The sequence below is a fragment of the Cibotium barometz genome, chromosome 11 (genome assembly GCF_041138505.1).
Source record: "Cibotium barometz isolate CiBa-2024 chromosome 11, ASM4113850v1, whole genome shotgun sequence".
Lineage (NCBI taxonomy): Eukaryota > Viridiplantae > Streptophyta > Polypodiopsida > Cyatheales > Cibotiaceae > Cibotium > Cibotium barometz.
The window spans coordinates 27,474,248-27,494,708 of NC_141056.1; the positions used below are offsets into that span (position 1 = coordinate 27,474,248).

Consider the following 20,461-nt stretch of genomic DNA (forward strand, 5'->3'; position numbering starts at 1 on the left):
ATTTTGGGGGAATTAGAGAGAATCTGAGAGGAATTGAATAAGGAATTGACGTAAGAGGAGGAGAAAGGAAGGGGAAGAGTAGAGAGAGAGAGAGAGAGAGAGAGAGAGAGAGAGAGAGAGAGAGAGAGAGAGAGAGAAGAAAGAAAGTCATATTAACGTCCACGGAATGCCTTGAAGGCATATGGGACCAAAAGACATGACGTCACAATCATTACAATCCACTTCGGGATGCACTTAGGCGCAAGTGCACATAAATGCGGACATTGAAAATAAAAATAAAAAGCTAAGGGTCAACACCACGTGAAATGTTTCCGAAAATGTGTCCGTGCGCAGCTAGGTGCTCAAACCTTCGTGTCCATCCAAATGGCTGTGAAACAAACCACGTGCCCATATTATAACATGTCCAGCTTCTTTAATGATTGTGTGTGAACCCTTCATAACACGGGGTGCCCATAATAAAGTCACCACCCTTCATAACACGGGGTGCCCATAATAAAGTCACCACCCTTGTTATAAGTGGCTGTGAACCTCCTTTAAAACACTGCCCAATCTAGGCATTGGTTCATGTGACCATCATTCCCTCAGTAGCCCTAGGCCTATACTAGCTATACCGGTTGTCTGGTGTAACATGAGAAAGAACTGCCTGTCCCAAGAATAGTGCAAAAACGCAAAGATGGGAACAGAGAGAAGAGTGAGACAAGTTGTTGAAACAGTGTTTTCTGAATATATGTATCAAAGTGTACATAGATCCTAGCCAATCATGGCAGCCAAAAGGTAACATCTATGCCTATGACCTATCCCACCTATGAGAGATCAGATGAATACAAAAAGAAGTCATCTTGCCTATTTATAGGCTCCTACTTACCCCTATATGCTGCAATCGGCCAATACAACAACTGCCGGCCATGTCCTTGGACAAATAAAATGCAAAAATAGACATAAAATGCCAAACTGCCAGTAAATTTCCTCTAGCTTCTTCTCGCTGCCTTGGTAAAATCCCTAACTATAATCCTCGCTGTTTACTGCCTCAAAAGGTGCCTAAACAGAACCTAAAACTAGGGATTAGCATCTCCACATGTTGTACATGTGACATACCCTCCTACTAAGCTTGACAACGGGTATCCAATTGATCTTGCATGACTGATATCATCCCTTTACTCCATGTGGACTTCTTCATCCTGGGCATCCTCCTTCCAAAACTTGAGGCACTCTTGACCACTTGGATCTTGTCTTGAAAACCTTATGTCGCAACCTTAGACTGCTCCAATCTCTTATGCTCTATTCTGCATGCGCACCAGCTCTTCTTGTCCCCTCCTTTGTACCTTTCTTGCGCTGAGAGTTAGATCCCTTCTTGGAAACCTGCGACCCCTTATTCCACCCCTCATCCTTGTACCGTGGCTACTGGGCTGAGCATCTCGACGACAAACTGTAAAGCCCCCCATAGGACCACCTCATACCTAAGCTAAACACACAAGGTTAGCACATATAGAAGGGTTCAAGCAAACTCACCTCGCAACCATAGATTCCATCAAGAATTGCCCCCGAGCCAGGGGCTAGGGTTCCACTCCCCACAGGCCAAGCCAGTCAACCCTGGAGTCCCATACCGCCAGCCCGCCTAAGAACCATGTCCATGGCAGGAGTCTTGTCTAGGCACACACCAACAACCAACCCAATGACTGAATGAATCACAATAACCCATGAGTCACTTACATAGTGACTACTGCCGCTATAAATAACAACCAGATATAAATAGCCAGTAACCATGGATTATCATTAATAATGAACCCTAGCCACCTCTAACCTGCATGTGGCCCTCCCCTCATCCCAGGGTTCCCCAACCCTAACCAGGCTAGGCCCTAATCTCGAGGATTAGTGTTAGATACATAACATACTTCCCCTCAAAATCAAGGAATCTCTGCTCTAAACTAGCAACTGTCTCCCAAATCAAGGAGTCCACCACCCTATCTTTCCACTTGATCTTATACTCAAGGATCAACTTATTCCTAAGGTTCCTCTCCCTGAAATCCAGTATAAGCTCTAGCTCATGTGGAACAAATGACAAATCCTCAACCTCTACCACCTCTTGAGGTGTAACTCCGTACAAACGGGAAAGGTTGGGAAGTTGTCCACTAGATACTTTGGACCTTATCGAATCCTGAAAAGGATTGGTGAGTGGCTTATAGATTAGTATTGCCTCCTAATGTAAAAGTTCATCTAGTTTTTCATGTGAGTAGACTCAAGGAGAAACCGGGAGCTGAGGATAAGCGTCTTAGAACTCTTGAATATCCGTAGATAAACAAGCATTCTCTCTAAAAACTCCCTCGACGAATGTTTGCTATTAGCATAAAACCATGCTCTATCCTACACACTCCAAATAGATTCCCATGCACGGACTAGCATCTCCTACATATCTGCTAAGAAATCTCTAGCCGCATCAATATTTATACCCTTGAGTCCTGATACAGTTACTGGAGACCTAGGTTGGTAACCGAACATTAGCATAAACAGAATATAACCAGTAGCTGCATGCTTAGCACCATTGTAGGCAAACTCAACCATTGGGATGTATTGCTCCTAATCAGATGGTCACCTATCCTCCAGAACCTAATTCACCCTCCCTGTCTGCCCATGGGACTGAGGATGATCTCAGTAGTCTCCAATTTCTGGAAAACTAGCTGCCAGAAGTATCCAGAAAACTTGGAGTCCCTATCACTCACTATGTCACAAAACCCATATAATTTAAACAAATTCTCAACAAATTGCTAAGCCAAATCATTTGCACTTACGATTGACCTTGCAGGTAAAAATCTTGTTGTCTTTGTCAGCCTGTCGACAACCACCCAAATAGCATCATGCCCTCTACTGGTGCTCAGTAACCCGACTATAAGATCCATGGAAATACTTTTGCACTTCTCAAAAGGGATCTCTAGAGGATGTAACAACCCTCCAGCTCTAAGACACTCGGCCTTATTCACCTGACATTGATGACACTTCACCACATAATCCTAAACGTCCGTCTTCATTTAAGGCCAGTAAAACATCCGTTTTACTAAATTATAAGTCTGTCGTACACTCGTATGACCTGCTATAGAAGAGTCATGACATTCGTGAAGAATCTTCCTCCTGATCTCAGCACAATCTAGTACACAGACTCATCATCCCGGAACAATAATCCGTTCCGGATGACTACCAGCCACCCTAATAGGTGGTATGACCCCTAAGTCGACGTAAAACTGTGGAGCTCCCTGCCTGAACCTGCTGCCAATACCGACTGAAATGCCCATCGATCTGACATAGCCCTCTCAAGGAATCATATAAGTCAGCACTTATCTCGATGAAACTCAAAAGATTCACCTGTCCAATCTAACTCAAAGCATTTGCAACCCGGTTCAAACTACCCTTTCCATACTGAATCTCCATATCAAAGTCCTACATAAGCTCTGCCCACCGTGCCTTCCTCCCTGTCAACTCAGGTCTATCACAAATGTACATGATCGACTCATGGTCAGTCTCATAAAGCTGTCCTTCTTTCCAACATTCGACCATTGCATACGAGCAGACCATGAAAGATCAAAAGATGCACTTGATCGTGCATTAGGGATGTCTCTCCGCATCCTCTTCCAAGAGAATGTCACAAGTGTTCTAACTTCTAGCATACCAGGACCTTTACATTCTTCTAGAATCTGGAGGAGTGTGACTTCCCTGCACACTAGAATTGGAAAACATCCTCAACAGCAAGAGTCAACCTCTTAGGCTATAGGGGACTGTCAGAAACTTCAGCCTCATGTTGCGTGAACCAGCACAGCCAAAGGAATTGTAAACGAGTGGTATAATCCTACCCAGGTTTGTTTATTATCTTTTCCTCTCCTTTTTTTGTTGGAAGAACGGCCGGAAGAAGGGAGAGGGCGGGGGCGGGCTTGGGGAGAGGGGGGGGGGGTGAGGGTTTGTTGTGGTTTGGGGGGTGTTTCAGAGTGTACAGAGCACTCACAACACAGCACCATAGCATTCTAATTGCTTCTTAGTGTTCAGAATAGGCTCTTCAGACACGAAACAGCAGGAGCTGCCCATTTGGACCCAAGAAGGCATCAAACCCAAGAACTGTTTTGAAACAAGCATGTACAAGAAACCTAGCATTAAACTCCATGTCTATACCATGAAAACAAGCATGTCCAGATAAAAGAAAGGTCTGGATAGCATCGGCCCTTATGTCCTGATAGAAAATCAAAAATTTCGAAGAGTAAAAGTTTCTTAGCTGACAGATGAATACCTGGAGAAGTGCCACCTGGCTTCCAGTGTCCCCCTCTTGCATGTCAGTAGAGAATCTCAATTCAGCTATTCTCATAAGGTCGTGGTTGGAAATGGCAGAAGACTTCTGGCCTGTGGAAAGAGCACGTGACAAGCTCCTCCAATCTTCGCCATCTGAATCCCGTGCCAACAATGGTGGCGCTGCCTCGAAATGCAGCTCCTCAAACCGTCTCCCCACTGTCGCTTCACCAGTATTTTCTGCAGCAGGGTGTGATGGCCGCAGCCTTTCCTCAGACGGAGGCCTGCTCGCAGAAGGCTGCTGAAGAAAGCTCGAGTCATGCTTGCCATGAGCATTTGAATGGTGATGGTTCTTGCTGCTCATAGGTGATGATTCATCCATTCTTTCATCTTTGAAGAACCCTAGATCGCCCCTGTTGGCATTGATCTGTGCATTTGTGCTTAATCTGACCTTATCAGCTCCTGAAGGCTTTCCTCTGAAATTTGCAGGCTTTCCACTAGGGCTTGCAGATTTTGCTACTGTTTCACTTCTGACTTTGTCGGAATCACTGCCAAATTCTTGGCTTAAGATGCCTCTCCGATAAGATTTTCTGGTACGAGAACTGCATTCCAGCTCTGTAAAAAGCCTCTCTGTCTCAATTTCAGGAAACCCTGGAATGTAAGGAGCCTTCAGAGCGATCAAGCCTCCATGGCCAAGCATTATGAACGGCATTACTTGGAGGTTCTCATGTGCTGCAGGGATCTAGGGTTCAGCCAACCAAGTAAACCCCTTACCCTAGTCCTCCAACAGCAAAGCTTTGGGTGTTACGTGTGGAAACCCGCTTCGCAGTAAACCCTAGCCCTTCCAAATACTGCATTTCTTCTTACTGTAGAAACTAGGGTTCAATCAGAAGAGAATGAAGTGCTTGTTTACACGAAGGTAACCTGTTGATAGAGTGCAGGACGTTTGTGCTTTGACGGTGTATGCGCACGAAGGGAAGAGGCATGCGGCGAGAGCGCGTTGAGGATGGCTGTTGTCATTTGTCTTCAAGTCAAAGAACGACCTATCAATAAATCGCACAGCTCATCTTCATACATCTCGCGAGTTGTGCGGTTGCAGCGTCACCCTTTGTGTTCTTGTGACGGGTGGCAGAGCTCCAGAGACACAATGTACCAATGCCCTCAGCCCTCCTTTTCACAATTTGTAAACCTAGGAAAATAAAAAGGTTTCTCCTCCATGGTTGCTTTTTGAGGGCGTCACGCCCATTTTTGTGCATTTTGGCTGTAAAATACTTGCAAAATTTTAAAATACCTATCAAAAATTATACTGAAATAGAAAAAAAAAACTTACTATATTTCACCAAACTCATCAATTTTGAGAGGCAAGGGTACCCGTCCAAAATCGAGCCTACACTCACCATCCACCATCTTAGCTACACACGAGTCTCAATGAGAGGAAATTTTTCTAGCAGCTTTTCAGGCCTAGCCATTGTGATTCCTCATTGTGCCACAGTCGGCACATTCAAAATTGTTTGAGAAACTTAGCCACTACTAGGATAGTATTCCTATGATTAATGCCCACAACCCTTAGGTAGTGCACACACTAGGGTAAAGGGGCTAGTAAGGAGGCAAGTTCCAAAACCTTTTGATTCTTGACCCAATAGAATAAACACTTTTCCAAGAATAATTTGGGCATCTTCCCATTATGTCAAAATCCAGTTTGTTGATAATGGGCATAATGAATGTAAGCTTTTTGGCTCACTCCCACCCTTAATCCCTAAAATATGTGTTTATCATTACTTCAAATACTTATCAGCCATTAAAATGTTCCTCATAACTTGGTCTATCTTGTGATAGGTAAAGGTGTGAAGGAAACATAGATTCACTTCCCATTGTGTCAAAATCCGGTTTGTTGATAATGGGCACAATACTAGTTTCTGAATGCAAGCTTTTTGGCTCACTCCCACCCTTAATCCCTAAAATACGTGTTTATCATTACTTCAAATACTTATCAACCATAGAAATTTTCCTTATAACTTGGTCTATCTTGTGATAGGTAAAGGTGTGAAGGAAACAAAGATTCACTAGGTTTTCAAAAAAATGATGGTGCCAAAGTACTCATCCCTTTACCCTATAAGGGGAAACTTGTCCCAGGATTTGAATCAACAACCTTAAGAATAGGGATTGTGGTGCAGACACCCACCTACCCTAAACTTGTAGGATTTGAATCCACAACCTCAAGGAAGCATCAATTTCTTGTAACCACTAGATCCCCAACCCCAACAACGACCTAGAGGGTTTAGGGGTTAATTGCCTGGCGAAGAGCCTTTTTGCATGCACCACTGATGGCACTCACAACGACGTCAAGGCAAGACGCCCCACTGGAACAATATTTTGAGGCATATTATACATCGCTAGGTGAAAAAGTGGGACACTTGGATCTTGTCAAAGTGGAGGTTTGTATTGATTAGTTCTTCCTTGCTTATCCATTTCATGTATAGCCTCCTTTAGCTACCCAAGTTTTTCTTTTCTAAGGACACTAAGTAGTGTCCTCTTTACAAATGGAGAGAATAAATTGACCCAACAAGACATGAAGGAAAATAATAAACGGAGAAGTAAGTAGCTTCCCATGTCCTCGCCACTAGATGATTCATGCTTTAATAAGAAGCATGCTTCAATGAGAAGCATGATTCATCTAGATGAATCATGCTTCAAGGAGGAGCAGCATGCAAGTTTTTCAACATTGTATGAGATTTAACACCATAACCATAGAGGGATTTCATCTACAAAGCCCTAAACATGAGAACTCAATAAACTCCCAAGCTCCAAAAAACTTAGAATAACACAAGAACACCCACAATAGAGAAGATTAGAGCCATTCCTCCCCAAGATGATTAGAACCATTCGACAAGATAAAAGATGAGAGTAAGTTAATTGCAAAATGAGGACATTCTAAACCCTTACTCCTTTTAAACTTTATAAGCCCGTTTGTTCTTCTAAACCTCTAGAAACTAATAGTAACATTAGTTCATGATGTAAGTGTTTCCTTCATGTTTCCTTTCTCTAAGTATGGGTTTGTGGTTATACTACCCATTATAAAGGTTACACCCAAGGCTTGGCACTCTCCACACAATAGCAATCTCGTCTTCTACGTATTAATGAACTCCTTGACAAACTTCATGATGCCTTTTACTACTTCACAAGGATAGATTTGAAATCAGGATATTATTAGATTAGGTTCGAGGAAGCAAACATACACAAGAATGCTATTAGATTAGGTTCGAGGAAGCAAACATACCCAAGAATGCTATATAGGCATTATGAGTTTTCTTGTCATGCCATTTGGGTTAACTAATGCTCTGATAACTTTTAAGAGATTGATGGCAAATGTGTACCAAGAATATCCCCAGTCCAATTTTTTCTTATCCCCTACTTACTGCACTTGTAGATCATACCCCTAGGAGTGGAGAGCTTCTCAAAGACCAAGGATGGCAATGCCAAAAGCATGGATTAAGTAAACCAGTGCTAAGATAAAATAAATGGTACATTAGTTTATTCTTTAAGAGATTGTAGCAAATTTTAGCCGTTACTTTTACGATGCTTATCAAGAATAAAACACCTGATAATTAGTACAAATCTTTGATGCACATCAACTTATCTAATAGCCAATACATTAACAAAGTGAACAAGGACACCTAGGTAAGTTGGAGCATGTGATATTCAACAAAACAGAAAACATTTACATCACCTCAAGGTTGTAGCAAATTTTACCCTTTACTTTTGCAAAGTTTATGATGCTTATCAAGAATAGTACAAATCTTTGATGCACAACAACTTATCTTATAGCCAATACATCAACAAAGTGAACAAGGAAACCTAGGTAGCACATGATATTTAACAAAAAAAAAAGCACTTACATCACCTTAAGGTAATCAAAGTACTTTGATCACCTTAAGGTAATCAAAGTACTTCATGCTTTTATTGAGAGTCATACTTAAGGCCTTCAATTGGAGGGTCAACAAAAGATCAAAGAAGTAGACATCAAACACGCCACACAAAAGGTGGCAACAAAATAAGATTCATTAAGCTATATTGAATGTGACTTCTATTACTAATGAAGCAAATCATTCATTAAGCTATATTAAATGTGTGTTCTATTATTAATGAAGCAAATCATTCATGCACATTGATAGTAGTAGGGATTATACTATTTGCACAGCAGGCAAATAATATAAAGCTATATTAAATGTGAGTTCTATTATTAATGAAGCAAATCATTCATGCACATTAATAGTATGGGGGATTATATTATTTGCACATTGATAGTAGTGGGGATTATATTATCTGTACAGTAGGCAAAGCTTTAGAACTTTTTTACCTACAAGGAAGACATGATACAAAAAATCTTTATAGGGTCATGTAAAATTTTTTTATGGCTCATCCCAACCCCCCTTGAAACACATCCAACAAGAGATAACCTGATGAACCGCAACTATCGTGGTGATGATCTTTCCAATGGCCGAGCTCATAACCCTTGAGGTCTCCAAGCTCTACAACTCCTTGAGAAACAATTCCATTGCGCCTCCCACCGAACGTTGTCACACCGCCGCGTTGCACTACGAGTACTCGTCCCTCCTCTCACCTAATTTAGCTTTGGTTTGAATAGTTTGATGCCCCTTGTTTTTCTTAGGTTTAGAAGGTGTTGCTTTTTCTTTTAGATTTTTCTTTAAAGCATTTTCTTCTACCCATTTCGAAGTAGTATCTTTTGCATTCTTTTTTACTATCTCTCGTATCTTAGCTTGTAATCGTGTAAGCACATTCAAGGATACCGTGGACAATTACCCGTTTTGTACACTTAAGATGTTAAGAGTTGTATTTTGTGAGACAAGTTGCATTGAAGCAACTCATCTTGGGCAATATTGAAACATGTGGTCAATGCCACATCGTTCACACATGGGTTGCAAAGTGTCAGTGACTATGGGCATGGAAGTATTCCAAACTGTGCAATCTGTCACTTTGTGAGGTCCACGGCAATAGAAACACTGAAGTGTTCAATTAACTGCTTCTTGAGCATATTCTACCCTTTGGATTGTTACTGTTTGGTGCACGGGAGATGGAGGTTTAAGGTTATTTATAAATGAATTGGGAAACTTTGTAGTATCATGACCAAAGGATTTACAATATATGCAGTACAGAAAAACAAGTGCCTTGTATGCACAATGGGAATTAGGATGGTCGTGACTTAACACAAGGCATTTCTCTAGTCACTTGGAGAGGCATTAAGGATGGTTGATTTTGAAGGATCTCATCCTCTGTTAGAGATGTTGGTTGTAAGCTTTTAAGCAAGGCTACATAGAATTTAGGGAATGACAATTCCAAGGCATTTCTCTAGTCACTTGGAGAGGCATTAAGGATGGTTGATTTTGAAGGATCTCATCCTCTGTTAGAGATGTTGGTTGTAAGCTTTTAAGCAAGGCTACATAGAATTTAGGGAATGACAATTCCAAGATCAATTTTTCTTTAGCTATTGCTACACTTGGTTTAGATTAGGCAGATCTCGTATCATGGTTATCTTCCATTATGTTGTCATCTAAACATATTACTTCTTTGCAACAATGATCAAATGTTTCTGGATTGGATACAATGATCAAGTTGTGTAAGCTGTTATTCTTTAAGCCCATAATGAAACAACTCTTTAATTGAGAATCGTTTAGTTTCTCCCATGACTCACATCGTGAGTCCAATAGTTTTATCCGAAGGATAAAGTCTCTAATGGTTTCGTTTGGTTTACACTCAATTGAATAGAGTTCTTTCACTGTACTCCACCGATTACCTTGTCTTGAAAAGCTATGTACAAAGGATGTTTTCAAGGTCCTAAAGTTGGTCTTAATTGCCGGCGTCAATGTCATGAACCATCGACTAGCTTTTCTCTCTAAGCATGAGTTCAACGCATGTACCTTGGTGGGGCAGTTTGGATTTCCAAAGGCCTCGCATTGCTGTTTAAACATTTGTATGAATTGAACAGGATCAGTCGTTCCATCATATTTGCCCATGATTTTGGAGATCTGTATAGCCGTATTTTTGTATGAGTCATTGAGACCGTATGTGAGTGCTCTTGTGGGTAGGGACTCACTCAGTCCTTGGCCAACCCCCCTTCCTAGACTAGTAAGTTTATCTAAGGTGTGGGCATCTAGGGCTTGAAAAGGGTTAGTACCTATAAGATTGGTGGGATGTTAGGTAAAAGATCAAAGCCCGGTGGAATTGAAGTGAGAAGGGATGCAAAACCCGATGACACTCTTGTTGTAGGCATGGCCAATGGTATTGGGAGGTGCATTTGGGGCATAGATATCAATGGCTCGAAGCTGTCAACCATTGGGTCCAGTGAGCGTGTCGGCCCACATAGTCCCTCTATCGTTTCCATGTCTGACGTTGTCAATTGCTCTTTAATGAGCAAGCACTTGTTTTTTTCATTAATTGCTTTTTAGATTTTCTCACAGCCCGTTATAGCCTCAAAAGTCATGGTGTACTCTTCGTTGTTGGGTCAAACAAGCGTCCATTTGCCCTAATTAGCTGACACTATACGCACGTGAACCTTAGGGATATTTTTCCAGAAAAAGTGCATGCTAGTAACTTCCCAGATGGAAGAGGAGGTCCTAAAACCTATTTTCCATTACTGTCTCAAGACGAAAAAAATTTCTAGGAATTTTTTTCTTGTTTCGTAGAACATTTTCGAGGGTGTTCCAGCAAGAATTTTGAAAAACTTTGTATGAGAGAGTTATAGTATTTTTGGAGTACTACAACTTTGTCTCTCTGAGTCATTCGTGATTTTGTTGTTTAGACCCTCAAAAAGTAGCCGAAAGATGGTCCGTAGTCGTTTTCGCGCTGTTTTTTTTGCGATTTTAGTGCTTTGACTATTCTTTGCCTCGATTTCCAGGTTGAAATTTGAGGATACTGGTCGAAGGCCAAAACAATCAATTTTGACTTCAAATGATCGAGACCAAATTTGAAGAGCTTGACGTTGGCTTTGCGATGAGCACTAGAGCACCTTCATCGGATTCACGGTTTTAGGAGATACGAGCCTCCAAAACAGGAGTGTTTTCCAGAGTTTTTTTTTTGGCCGATGGACCCCCTTTCACTTCGTGAACTAGCAAGGTGCAGTTCACGTCGTGAAGCTGGATTTATGAAATTTATAAAATTTAATTGATTTTTTTAAATTTTTTGTGCGAGGACTGTTTCACGCCATGAAACACTTAAGGGTTCACGTCGTAAACCGCTTAGGATGTAAACCATTTTTTTATTATTATTTTTTTGTGCACGGACTCCTACGATGTGAGACCCTAAGGCGTGAGAGTGCAGAAAATGATTCACACGTGAATCATTTTTTATTTATTTTTTAAACGTGGGATTGGTTCGCGCCGTGAAACACCTAAGGGTTCACGTCATGAACCGCTTAGGTTTTTTTGGGTGCGGACCCCTAGGCTATGAGACCCTAAGGTGTGAGTGTGTAGAAAATGGTTCACGCGTAAACTTTTTTATTTATTTATTTTTTGGCGCGGACCCCTAGGTCGTGAGACTTTAAGGTGTAAGAGTGTAGAAAAAAGGTTTATGCGTGAACCATTTTTTGATTATTATTTTTTGGGCGCGGACCCCTAGGCCTAAGACCCTAAGACGCGAGAGTACAGAAAATGGTTCACGTGTGAACCGTTTTTTTAATTTTTTTTTGTGCATGGACCCCTAGAACGTGATGTGAGTGTAGAAAATGGTTCATGATGAACCATTTTTTTATTTGATTTGATTTTTTTTTTTACTATAGTGAAAAATTCGAATTTCCTTGTTTGGGAGGGATATTTTTTGAATTTTAAATTAAGGAGATATAGGCATTTTTCCAAAATAGTAAGTAAGAATAAAAAAAAGTCAACCTTTTTATGACACCCCTTTACATCCTTCATAAATGACTCCCAAAATGGACAATTTGACAACTCATGGGCATCTACTTATTGAATGCTCATTACTCTTAATGAGTTATATAAAAAGGTGATTAATAATTAATCAAAGATTAATTCTTTTACTAATTTTTTTCTCTTTTATACTAATCAAGAGCTCTAACTAATTAACCACTAATCTCTAATTAATTCACACAATTGAGAACATCATTGGATAGAGCAAAGAATTGCTAGCTATGTGCATCAACTAATGTATAAATTAATGTATAATTAGAGATTAATTAAGCTCTTAATTTCTTTCTTTTAAGGTAAAATTAACTAATAGAGAGTCAAATTCCTACCATTGATGAAGAAATTGATATAATTAAGTGTTTTAAAGCATGTAGATGCTCTCAAAACACTCAAAAACATCAATTTCAACTACTTACATGATCAATTTGGATCCCAAATTGATATAATTAAGTGTTTTAAAGCATGTAGATGCTCTTAAAACACTCAAAAACATTAATTTCAACTACTTACATGATCAATTTGGACCCCAAATAATACATTTTTTAAATTTTTTATCTCTTGAAGTGGATTAATCATCCTTAATGATAAAAACCAGTCGATTAAGAAAGATTAATTATTTTCAAGGGATTTTTAATGGTTTTGAGAAATTTTTTGAAGGATTAAGCTACTCTTAAAGGTTGCTAACACTCTAATGCATACAATTCCAACAAAAAACACACAGTTTAACCTAAAATTAATGATTATAGTTCTATGTTTAACTCCAAAGAGAACTAACATTCACTAAAAATTACATTCTATTACATTGTTTGATGCAAGAGATGCAAACTAAGCCTAATACACTCTATGTGCAAGCCCTAAGAACATTAAAAATCACATTAACACAACAACAAAAACAACAAATTAAGTTAAAGATTAAGCAAAGAAAGCATTCTTTACAAAACAAAAAAGATAACTATTTCTCACAAAACCACACATAAACCTCTATCAAATCCACATCTTTTTCATGGAAAACCATTAATCAAGATAATGGGCAATGGGTAATACATAGATTAGAGAAAAAATGATGGAAAAAGCCAAGGGATGGCTCACCCTAACCCCCCTTGAAACACATCCAACAAGACATTACCTGATGAATCACAACTGCCGTGGATCTTTCCAATGGTCGAGCTCGTAACCCTTAAGGTCTCCAAGCTCTATAACTCCTTGAGAAGCAATTCCACTGCACCTCCCACGAGCGTTGTCACACCACCACGGGTACTCGTCCCTCCTCTCACCTCACTTCACTCACACACACTCACTAGCATACATTAGGGAGAGAGATTAGCAAGAGCAAGACTCAATTACACAATGGGAGAGTCTCTTTTATTATGAGAGATATTCACCTATATACACGGCCATAAGTTATCACACTCACTTAAACTGTGGCCAACTGGACATTTTAGGCTCATAAGAGGCCTAATGGTATTACAATGACTACTCTCATAATATATCCATGAAGTACATCACTTTGGGACTTCATCCTCCTAACTTGCTACCACACGCTCTTGATGAAGGCGAGAATCACTTTGGGACTTCATCCTAACTTGCTACCACACGCTCTTGAAGGCGAGAATCACCTTAAGTATTCCATCGGACCAATACGGGCACTCGTCTAAGTTGTAGCTTTGAACACCATTGCTTCGTATCTTGAATGTATGACCTTTCGGTGTATCTACCTTGACTCCTTGATATAAGATAATGTTGGTAGTTCTTGTTAACCCTAGGAATGGGTTAACATTGGCACCAAAAATGTTATGGCTCACCCTAACCCCCTTTGAAACACATCGAACAAGAGATTACCTGATGAACCACAACTCTCGTGAGAGGATCTTTTTAATGGCTGAGCTCATAACCCTTGAGGTCTCCAAGCTCTACAACTCCTTGAGAAGCAATTCTACCATGCCTCCCATGAGTGTTGTCACACCGCCGCGTTGCACTATGGGTACTCGTCCCTTCTCTCACCTAACTTCACTCACACACACTCACTAGCATGCATTAGGAAGAGAGATTAGCAAGAGGATTATCAAGAGCAAGACTCAATTGCATAATGGGAGAGTCTGTTGTATTATGAGAGATATTGACTTATATACATGGCCATAAGTGTTTACACTTACTTAAACTGTGGTTGGTCGGGCACTTTAGGCTCATAAGAGACATAATGCTATTACAATGACTACTCTCATAATATATCCCCATGAAGTACATCACTTTGGGACTTCATCCTAACTTGCTACCACACGCTCTTAAAGCGAGAATCGCCTTAAGTATTCCATTGGACCATTACGGGCACCCGTCCAAGTTGTAGCTTTGGACACCATTGCTCCATATCTTGAATGTATGACTTTTTGCTGTATATACCTTGACTCCTTGATGTAAGATAATGGTGGTAGTTCTTGTTAACCCTAGGAATGGGTTAACATTGGCACCAAAAATGTTATGGCTCATCCTAACCTCCCTTGAAACACATCCAACAAGAGATTACCTGATGAACCATAAATATCGTGAAAGGATCTTTCCAATGGCCGAGCTCGTAACCCTTGGGGTCTCCAAGCTTTACAACTCCTTGAGAAGCAATTCCACCGGGGCTCCCACGAGCGTTGTCACACAGCCGCATTGCACTACGGATACTTGTCCCTCCTCTCACCTCACTTCACTCACACATACTCACTAGCATGCATTAGGGAGAGATTAGCAAGAGAATTAGTAAGATCAAGACTCAATTGCACAATGGGAGAGTCTCTTGTATTATGAGAGATTCACTTATATACATGGCCATAAGTGTTCACACTCACTTAAACTGTGGTCGATCGAAAACTTTAGGCTCATGAGAGGCCTAATGCTATTACAATGACTACTCTCATAATATATTCATGAAGTATATCACTTGGGACTTCATCCTAACTTACTACCACACGCTCTTGAAGCAGGAATCGCCTTAAGTATTCCATCGGACCATTATGGTCGTCCGTCCAAGTTGTATCTTTGGACACCGTTGCTTTATATCTTGAATGTATGACATTTTGGTGTATCTACCTTGACTCCTTGATGTAAGATAACGGTGGTAGTTCTTATGAACCCTAGGAATGGGTTAACTTTGGCACCAAAAATGTTATAGCTCACCCTAACCCCCCTTGAAACATATCCGACAAAAGATTACCTGATGAACCGCAACTATTATGAGAATCTTTCCAATGGCTGAGCTCGTAACCCTTGAGGTCTCCAAGCTCTACAACTCCTTGATTGAGAAGCAATTCCACCGCGCATCACATGAGTGTTGTCACACCACCGTGTTGCACTACGGGTACTCGTCCCTCCTCTCACCTCACTTCACTCACACACACTCACTAGCATGCATTAGGGAGAGAGATTAGCAAGATCAAGACTCAATTGCACAATGGGAGAGTTTCTTGTATTATGAGAGATATTCACTTATATACATGGCAATAAGTGTTCACACTCACTTAAATTATGGCCAACCGGGCACTTTAGGCTCATAAGAGGCCTAATGCTATTATAATGACTATTCTCATAATATATCCATGAAGTACATCACTTGGAACTTCATCCTAACTTCCACATGCTCTTGAAGTGGGAATCGCCTTAAGTATTCCATCGGACCATTACGGGCGTTCGTCCAAGTTGTAGCTTTGGACACCATTGCTTCATATCTTGAATGTATGACCTTTTGTTGTATCTACCTTAACTCCTTGATGTAAGATAATGGTGGTAGTTCTTGTTAACCCTAGGAATGTGTTAACAAATTTACACAAGATGCTTGTCCTCTGGTCTAAACATAAATTACTCTCAAGTTTACACAATGCTTGAATATGGAAGCCATACTTGCATAGAAGGTGTAAAGATTTCTACACAAAAGGTCACCTAGATCTTATGCCATGATGGAGCCAACTCAAACCCACTCAAGTAGTAATATCTTATCTTGAGCGAAGACAATTTGGAGACATGGTGCATCCTTGATGAAAAGAAACCACCCACACCCATCACATACCCTCTCGTATGGGAAGCTTATGTGAGCCACCTCTATGATATGCCAAATCAATCTATAACATAACCAAGAAATCCATGTGCCATTTTAACCATCCTCTTTAATGCCACCAACGTCACCAAGGTCCTATTACAGTTGTATAATGGCTAGGCTAAGGATCATGCAGAAGCATAACTTTTAGCCCTCATTCTTGCTGCATAGAGCTTTGTGTGAAGACTTCTACCCCTCTTGGACCACTAATGCCATCATCCTTATCCATAAAGCACGAGACCCCACTGATCGTAAATACGTAAATAATTACAAGGACAATCATAATAAGCCATATGATGGTCAAGATTTATGGGGTAGTATTGGAGGTTGAGATTAGTTTTTATGCAAAGAGACACAAACAGAGAGGCTTATGCCAAGCATGCTTCATGACCAAATTCCCCCTTGTCGTACTTCAATTACACATGTACAAGAGCTTTGGGGCCACTGCAGCACATCTAGAAGCTCTAGAAAAACTTGTGGACTTCTAGGGGCCTGTGCAGACTCTATTCCAACCCCAAATCTAGGCCAAAAAGGTACACTCCACTAATATTATGACATGAAGCCCTAAGTGAGTGACTATACCATTAGTGCATGATTTTTGTGTATAGATAGAGGGGTAGAGGTCTCACAGAGCTGCTATGTTAAGATTTGAGCGTACAATGTTAGGATATGATTTTATCGCAAAACCCAAAAGTGGAACTTACAATATTTTATTAGGTTTCTCTTTGAGATGGAAGAGAAGGATGAGATCTTACATATTAAGAGTCCAGTGGCTTTCGATTAAGGATGGCATTAAATCATTTTCCTTTAAGCTTCTTCTTTTGTTAGTTCGATGTTCGGAGCTTCTTATTTTGTTAGCTCTATGTTCAATGCATTTCATGAAAGCATTTTCCTTCAAGCTTCTTCTTTTGTAGCTCGATGTTTAGAGCTTCTTCTCGATGTTCAAAGCGAGCTACCTTAGAAAGACATTTCAAGCATATCTACTTTTTGACCATGGCAAACTGGAGACATAGGTGGTTCTCGAGAGAGCGGATCATGGCACTTTATAGTAGGATGAGAGGTTGATAGAGAACATTGCTCTCATGATGATGAGAGTTATAGGATTAGACATCTTAAGAGATAGCACTTTAGGAACCTCTATAATGTGATCGTAGAGTTCGGCATCATATGTATAGGATTCTTATAAACTTTGTTCCCTACCACATGATTTCTACTGCTAGGCATACCTCTGAGCATGTTTATCGTGGCATGTCTACTCATATGTATCATTGCTCCATGATAGCAAGGCTTGAGCATTGATGGCCTAATGGTATACCTCATTGTACTTTTTTTTGAATAAAGAGATGTTTTGTCTTTCATGTTTGCAAATTTTACCTTTTATTATAAGTAATTATGAGTAAATAAAAATGCAAAATGGCTCAAAACTTGCCTTCCACTACTCTAGAATGATAAGAAGCCGTTTGCAAGTTTCATTCAAGCATATGACCAATGATAGAGTAGTAATGGCCACATCCTATTACCTCAGTTGTGAGGAGTATTATTTTGGTCAATCCTTCCATCCCTTGTACATGTGGTAACACTAATGAAACGAAGAAGAGAAGTTTATTGTGGGAGTAGATATAGAATATCTTTCATACTATGCTTCAAATTCGACTCTAGCCATGAAAACTTGGATTTTATAAAAATAATATAGGATTTATGATGGAAGTTTCTTTACCTTAGACAAATACCTAGTTAGACTTAACCATCTTAGTTTGTATCTTCCACATAGAAAATTTCTAATAATAAACCATTACCAACATTTTTTACTTTTTGGATAAGGGGTTGAAATTCCCCAAGGTATGTAATAAACTTTGAAGAAATAAAAGAAGTATTTTCTTACCTTCAAGGGAATTTTGTAACTTAATCATTGAGGGCACAATGATTATAGTAAGATGGCCCTTGCTTAGCTTAACGTTTAACGAAAGTTGCTCAAAGTAGTTAGACGAATCATATTAAATCAAATCATCTAAATCAAGATCAACTCAACTGGGAAGATATGAAAGTGTATCATATTAAATCAAATCATCTAAATCAAGATCAACTCAACTGGGAAGATATGAAAGTGTACCTTCAACAGAGACTTTGTCCAGATTTTGCCCCTTGAGATTCCAAGAAGAAAAGATGAATGAATTCTTGGAGTTATCAGTACGAACAATTTCAAATAAATGCTCATTTTCAGTGAAATTTTTTTAAAAACCACTTATAAGTCATTGAATATGAATTTATATGTTAAGCGCAAAACACTTGTTGCTTGCACATCATGTATATCTGCACAATATTAATCACACTTTGGGGGGAAGAAAAGCATATAAGAGACTACATAATACATATTTTAATTAAATACTTATTTTCTTTGAAAAATTAAATAAATGCATGTAATTTTGCAACATACGTGTCTGGGCTTGCTTGCACCAACTTCTAAGCCTCAAGGGGAAAATAGCAACACGGCAATGCCAATGAGGGAGATAGCTGTTATTAGTTAATGAGGTGTCAGGTGGTCAGGTGCACACTATGTCCACATTTCACAATTCTATTGGTTGCTTACGTAGGATCCACATTTAATTGGTTCCTATTACGTCCTTGCATGCAACATAGGAATGAATCGAATGAAGTAGTTACACATAATAATAAATCATGGAACTCAACCTCTTTTTTCTTCCATCTTAATAGTCTGGTAAATTTCATTAAGCTATGTTTGCTAATCATGTTTTCTATTTGATTTTATTTTTTTGTTATGTTCATTAACCTTCCAGACCATGATTTCATTTGTGAAAACTTACAGGGTTATTTGTTAACTCGACTATAAGGAAAATGGAGTGCAAAATTTATAACATTCTTTAAAGTTTTATTTTCGTTAATTAGATTGTTGAGCCCAACGAAATGGTAATAATGTTCTATTTTTCCTTTGTAGACGAACTCTAGGAGAAAATACATCTATAGCATTGAAAATGTGGAGCCTTTCAACAAGAAGGATGTCGATGTGGCAGTTGGATCCTAGCGGTTCAGGAAGTCAGACTAGATCACGATGAGACCTAGTACTCGAGGAGAATTCAAGGTAAAATGAAAACATGTTTATATGCACACGGACATAATGCTACATCACCATGATGAAAGTACAAGATCTAAGACAAACATTAAGATTCAATAAGTAGTCTCTATTTTTTGTATTTAATACCTAATTGTCTTGTGCTCTGTAGATAAGCATTAAAATTTTCTTGCAGCTTTATATCCATCGAATGTGGAGGAGTGATAGAATGCAAAGTGTATCAGTGGAAGAATCAATGTATTCCATATAGAGATAGGCACATTGCTATATGATAACCCACCCAACCATTTAGCAGCATAGAGAATCTTCTTCTAGCCAAGAATGGCTTTGTTCTTGCACAGACATCATTGCAGCGTACAAGAATAAGATAAGAACAGATATTGCTGCATCAATGAAACCATCACAACAGGTTCTAAGGATATTCATCTGAGTTGGTTTATACCATTTAGCGCCTTTACATAGATATTTACATCATGTGAGGGTGTCAAAAAAACAAAGTTAACATATCAAGTAAGGTCCCTTGATAATGAGTGGATGAACCAATTTTGGGTGAGGGATGGGATGTAAAGAGGACCTCTGTAGAAGATGCCATTGAACGCAAAGTAACAATGCTAGATGTTACATTTAGGTTCTGATTTGTATCTGTTTGGAAAGAACTTGTAGTTTGTAGTTGTAGATTCACTACAGTTTGAATTTGTGAGAGAAGTTGATTTTTGGGAGAGTTATAGCTGGAGCCTACTTATCAAAAAAACCCAAGTTTTTTGGTGTTTTCTTTTGATATGTTTGGACCCATTATCTCAAGGGTGTTAAGATAGTTTGTCTTTATTTTTTGAAGAAAACTCAAAGTTCATAGCTTGTATTTGTGTCATGTTTGATGAGAATTTGAGATATGGAACTTGGTTTGAGTTGTTTCAATTGTGTTTGATGAGAGAGTGCAACTGTGAAGGTATGTCTAACGACCAGGAAGGTAGAGCTGTCTCATAATAGAAGTAGCCATCTTCTGCTGAGAGAATACAGTAAAAAGAAATCAAAACATAAAGTTTGTTTGTGTTTGTAGCAAATTCTGTTAGGGTGACATCTGTTACTTTTTAGCATTGATTGTGT

The 20,461-nt window shown here is 39.5% G+C and overlaps 1 protein-coding gene across 1 annotated transcript in view; it reads right to left on the reverse strand.

Annotated features, from left to right (window-relative positions):
- LOC147633987 (uncharacterized) overlaps positions 1-5,393 on the reverse strand; it is a 127,879-nt gene extending 122,486 nt beyond the window's left edge. The window contains exon 1 of the mRNA XM_086805069.1: positions 4,268-5,393. Within this exon, the coding sequence (XP_086661195.1) occupies positions 4,268-4,975 (708 nt within the window). The 5' untranslated portion in view covers positions 4,976-5,393. The remainder of the gene's footprint in view (positions 1-4,267) is intronic.
- Between the last annotated feature and the right edge of the window lie 15,068 nt (positions 5,394-20,461).